The 5,805-nt window shown below is 58.3% G+C and overlaps 1 protein-coding gene across 1 annotated transcript; it reads right to left on the reverse strand.

Moving 5' to 3' along the window:
- Positions 1-3,542: 3,542 nt before the first annotated feature.
- Positions 3,543-4,832, reverse strand: FOXB2 (forkhead box B2). Its single transcript, XM_037798632.1, has one exon. The coding sequence runs from the start codon at positions 4,830-4,832 to the stop codon at positions 3,543-3,545; it is 1,290 nt and encodes a 429-aa protein (XP_037654560.1).
- Between the last annotated feature and the right edge of the window lie 973 nt (positions 4,833-5,805).

The raw sequence follows: 5,805 nt of genomic DNA on the forward strand, positions 1-5,805 counted from the left end.
AGTATTCAGCTGACAGTTACAAAATTATTATTATTAATTAATTATTCTTCTTGTACCAGCTTTAGTGATTCTCTATATACTTCTGTGACTGTCAGGACAATAATTTGTTAATGGCTTGACTCCTATTAATACGTTTAACATAAGCACTGAATCTGGCTCCTATGTCTTTGAGTGTGTTTTTGGCACATGGGTATGAGTCTGATTCTGGTAAGGGGCAGTAATTGGGGCCTGGAATTCTCCCATTCGTGGCATCTCCCAAAAGTCTGCGAAGGCTAATTTTGCCAGGATTCAGGCTTGGAAACTGGGGCATGGTTGCTTAGGGGATGAAACCCCTCACAATTCAGTTAAGGTTCAATAGCAGAGCCCATCTTAGTCAAGAGGGCCTTCACGGCCCTGTCGAGGACTTTAAATGGGGCCTCCCTTGGGATCAGGGCTTTGGTAGAAAAGCCCCTCCCCCTTTGTTTATGTATATGAATTCCTATGTTCTCCAGTCCTAACTGCAGTGCCTCTCCTGGGTGTCAGGGCCTCCCTCCTGGATGAAAACTCGAGTAGAATCATTTCTAAGCTTCCTCTGCTTCCCCATTTCCCCCCTCTCTCTCCTCACCATAAAAACAAAACAAAAGCAACCATGTTGCCCACTCTGATAGGAGGGGCTCCACCGCGGGGGCTGGGTGCTGGGGCAGTGCGGGAGAAGGGTGAGGACCAATTCCCCATCCTTGCCACCGCCTGGGGCCCACGGGCTCCTCTCTTCTCCACTTGGACAAAAATTCCTCTCCCGGAAGTGGGACTGCCGGCACCACTAAAAGCACTCTGGACCTTTCTGGCAGGTGGGGAAAGAAGAAGCGATATTCTTGTAAAGACACTCGTGGCACCCAGCTCTCCTTTGAGCCCAGTCACTTGCCCCTAAACTAGGGTTCGGGCCTGGGGCTTTCACGCACCAACTCACCCGGGTGGTGGCCCCAAATCTGTGACCCCATGTCAGTGTCTTTCCCACGCCCCCTTTATTTTCTTTCGACAAGTTTAGAGGAAAACTCCGCAAGAAACCTCGCAGAGTCCCCAACCAGAAGAAAGGGGTACTCTCCACAACTGTTTGAACCACCAAGGAGGCCGTGGCCTAAGCTGAGACGCGTCTGTCAGGCGAGGCCAAAACTTACAGGCAGCAATGGAACTTTTAATAAAGGTTGCATGGAAATACCTATTTTTAAGATGTAGGGAAAATCCCGCCAGCTTCATTACGAGGCGCAGGTCATCTTGTTGGCTCTTTACTTCCGAGGAAAGGTCAGAGGAAGCTGCATTTGGGTTTGGCTGGGCGGAAGGAAGCTGGTTCAAGATGGAGCCCTGCCCAAGGGTGGAGGGTGGAGGCCCGGCCGCGGCTCCCCCCGCCCCAGTGCGGTACCCGGCACCGGCGGGGGCTATCTCACCCGCCCGCTGCGCAGCTTCTGCTGTGGCTGCTGCCGGTCAGTTCTCGCCGGCCGGGCGCTCTGCAGCTCCCGGCCCCAGGCTGCTGCAGCTCGCGAGACCAGCTGCCCGACAGCGCGGCCCTGTGCGGCGCGCAACAGGTCCCGCTTGACCGCGGGCGCCAGGCCCGCGCGTCTAGTAGTTATTGACGGCGGTTGCTGCAGAGGCAGCCTCCTGGTGCCAACTTCCTTGTCCCGGGCACGCAGCTTTAAGGGGACGGGGGCGCAGCCCGGCACCCACCCATTTGGCACAGAGTCCCCGGCTGAACCCAGTCAGGTCGTGGCCCGCCCCCAAGGTCTTCGGAACGGGAAAGAAAGAGTTGGTCGATGGTGGTGATGGCGCAATTGAAACGAACCTCAGTCAGGAAGAGAAAAAGTTCACTCTTCTGGGTTTACTAATTCAGTCTGTAGCATTGAGGTGGCCTTGAACTCAGGTAACTATCATGATAAAAACGGGTGGAAAAGAAGACCACTATGCCAACGGATAAAAGGAGTTGTGAAGGAAACCTGCCCCTCTTGGTGGCTCGTCTGTGAACTCACCCATTTGAAGTTCGGAATTTAAGAACTAAAATCGGGGTGGGGGGACTTGCAAAGTCCCCTAAACCACTCATGGGCACTCAAACTGTGGCCTCGCCTCCTGGGAAGCAAACAAATTCACACGGGCACATCCAGACAGAAGCTTTTTAATGGAACACACTGCAAACAACACCGGCAGATACGAACCAGTCACAAAGTCACAACCCGAACGCGGCGCGGACACAAACCAGAGGTGAAAGAGGCAAAGGGCAGCTGCCTCCTCCCCACCCCGTCCGTCCCACTCAGTTCTTAAACGTCTGTTGTGAGTAAAGTGCTATTCCTGGGGCTCAAAGAGCGGGAAGAGGCAACGCCAACAGTTAAGTAACAAGGCAAGTTTCTTTTCCAGTCATGAATTGAAACGGAAGAATTCGCCTGAAAGAGATACGCGCCCAAATAGCACACGCAATAACAAATCGACCGCAGCGTGCAAGGTGACGGGTCATCAGTTCGCACTTCGGTCCCGAGGAGGCTGGAAGGGAACCGCCGCAAAACGCTCCTGCAGAAATAGGAACAGTGCCGACTGATGTGGCAGGTTTGTCTTGCAGTCACGAATTAGGGGAACACATCCTTTGATCGAGTGATTTTTTTTTTCTTTAAAATTCCAAATTGAACGGATCATGGGAATTCACATTATTCTTGGGCTCCTTAACTGTCTCATCCGACTGATATACGAACGAATTGCAGATGGAAAGTCGCCTCTATTGTCTCTCTTTGGTTGTGTTTCCCGAACTTTACTTTTGGAATCTGGGGCTTTGCTCTTTAAGCCACTGCGGTTCTCTTTTGTGCAAACTAATTGCTTTAGCGGTTCTCCTATCCTTCTCGACCCCCGGGTCAGAGCCGAGAAACTTAACTGCATTTTCCAAAGATCTTTCATGGGGTTCCCACCCACCCTCCAAAGTGGCTTTATTCATGACACCTGTCCTCGCCCAGTTAACTGACCAGGAATATGATTGTATAAAACCCTCCCTCTTTTCCTTCTCAATTAAAACGAGATTTCCTTAGTGAATAGCAATTTTGTCTTGAATGTCACAAGAGACGGCTGCCGGGGGGAAGAGACTAGTGGGGAGAAACTTGGTGGCTGAGATCTGTTTCAGCGTCACTGTCTGCTGGATTTCTCCCCGGGAGGTTTAGCTCTGCCGGCTGCTGCTCCCAGGAATGAGCTGGAATCCACTTACGATTTGTCACGGAATGAGGCTTTCCTCACCACCTACACTCCCTCCCCCCATAACTTATTGATTTATATTAATTTCAAAAGAAACTCTTACCTGAAAATTGGCTTTCATTAATCTGATTGTACAACATAGTATAAACACAGACACCAGAAGTGTTACATTTATTCAGACCACTGGAGAATCCACTTTTCTGTTTGGCGGTTTAAATATCTTCTTTTCACTCCAAGGCTCCGGCTCCCCGGCTCGGCCGGGTCTCACCAGTGCGCCCTCTCCCTCTTAGGCTGTCCCCGGGCCGGGCGTCTCTGTACGCGTTGGTCTGCCCCGCCCTCCAGGCTGCCTAGGAGTGCACCAGCACCGAGTGCAGGGCACTGCCCTTGCTCTCCGCGCTCGGGACGGTGGGTTCCATCAAGGAAGCGGCGGGCGAGGAGGCTGCGGCCCCTGGACACATGGTAGACGCCGCGGGCGGCTGCTGCGCGGCCGCGGGGACCGTGAGCGTCGGCGGCAGCGCGGCCACCGGCGGTAACGCTGGAGTGGGTTTGATGGGCACCGGCACAGCAGGCAGGCTCTGGCTTGCCGAGTGGCACAAGGCCTTGACCGGCACCCCGAAGGCCCCGTACTCCGGACCCACAGGTACCCCGGCAGCGGCGGCTGCAGCGGCGGCAGCGGCTACAGAATCCATGACACCGACGTGGGGCCACACCGAGCTGACGACGTTGCCGAGCTGGCCGGGCACAGGGTAACCCAGGTGGTGCATGACGGACGCCAAGGGCAGCCCGCCGGCCTGCAGCACGCCCTTGTAGTCCCGGCCGATGATGTTCTCGATGGCGAATGGGTGTTTGAAGCCCGACGTGGACGCGGCGGCCGCTGCCGCTGCGGCAGCTGCCGAGCCCAGCCCGTAGGGCGGGAACTGCGACAGGCGACCCACGCTGCCCACGGCCGCCGCCGCCGCCGCCGCTGCTGCAGCGGCCACCGCCGCCGCCTCCTGCATCTTTCCGGGGTGGGACGGCTGCTGCGGCTGCGACTGCTGGGACGGCTGCTGCGGGGGCTGCGATGCGAGATGCGGCGGTGGCTGCGGAGCTGAAGGAGGCTGCTGGTGAAAATAGTGCACCATGTGTGGTGGCGGCGGCGGCGGCGGGGGCGGCTGGGGTGGGTGGTGGTGGTGATGGTGCGCGGCAGCATGGTGGTGGTGGTGGTGGTGATGGTGTGGGTGGTGGGGGTGCAGGTGCCCTCCGGGCCCGGCACCCGGCACGCCCTTGGTGCTTCCCGCGTGCAAGCGCGCGTGGTCCGCGCGCAGCACTTTGAAGCGCTTGCGGCGCCGCAGGAAGCTGCCATTCTCGAACATGTCGCCGCAGTCGGGGTGCAGCGCCCAGAAGCTGCCCTTGCCGGGCTGGTCGGGCCGCCGCGGGATCTTGATGAAGCAGTCGTTGAAAGAAAGATTGTGGCGTAGGCTGTTCTGCCAGCGCTGCGTGTGCTCCCGGTAGTAGGGGAAGCGCTCCATGATGAACTTATAGATGTCGCTCAGAGGCAGCATCTTCTCTGTCGAGTGCTGGATGGCCATGGCGGTCAGCGAGATGTACGAGTAGGGCGGCTTTTGGTCGCTGTACGAACTTTTTCCCGGGCGCGGCATCGCCCTCGGCGTCTTCACCGCCCTGGGGCCCACAGTGGGCCTCAGCGTTGCCTCACGCCGGGCTCCCGGGGCCTGGCTGTCCTCACTAACCCTTACTCCGCCCTCCCAGCCCTGTCTCCCCACCTTCGCTGGCCCTCGAGTTGCCTGGGTCTCCGCGCTCGGCCTCTCAGGTCTACTCAGCCCTCGGACTCCCACAACTTCTAGCTCCAACGGTCACTGACCGGCGCGCACAGTCACCGGCCAAGAGCTCCAGCTTTACCGCCGTCCTCTCGGTGTCCTCCCCCGGACGTCCAGACACTGAGCGCTGGAGCTGGCGGCAGAGGAATGAGTGGAGACCAGCAGCGTTTTCCTCGGTGATGAAAGCCCACGCTGGGAGGAAGGACCGGGCAGTAGGTACTCCGGCCCTTTAAATCGAGTTGCCGCCTGCGGTCCCGGAGGTCCGCGCCGGCGGGATTAGCGCGCGCCTTGCGCACTGCTACCCCGCCACTCACTCAGCCAGTCCGCGCTGGAGTTCTCCTTTTCCTGGAGGGGAGAGGCGAAATAAGAGGAGGAAAGCTCCGCTCCTCCGCGGCGCCTCGTTTTTCGCCGGCGCGTCGCAGCGGAGCCCGGGGTAGAAGACCCGAGCTCTAGGTGGTCGCCGGGGGGAAAAGTTTGGTGGTTTGTGCAGCAGCGGCGCCTGCAGGCTCTGCAGAGGGGTGGGGGTTGCCGGACGCGGGCGCCAGCAGCCACCTGGTGGGGTGTCTGCGAATGAGGGGAGAGTGCGGGGCTGGCCAGGACCCGCTCAGCCAACCGCGCGGTAGCTGGCGCCGCGCTCCGGGTCCACTCTTGAGGAGGAAAGGCGGCGGCGGCGGCTGTGGCAGCGACGCGCTTTCTTGGCTGCGTTTTGTAATGGTCCCCAAGACGCCGAGACCCCCGCAGCTCGAGCTTCGAGACTATCACATGACCGAGGCTGAGGAAGTCCGCTGTTGTCGCG

This window comes from Choloepus didactylus, chromosome 10, assembly GCF_015220235.1.
Source record: "Choloepus didactylus isolate mChoDid1 chromosome 10, mChoDid1.pri, whole genome shotgun sequence".
NCBI classification, from domain to species: domain Eukaryota; kingdom Metazoa; phylum Chordata; class Mammalia; order Pilosa; family Megalonychidae; genus Choloepus; species Choloepus didactylus.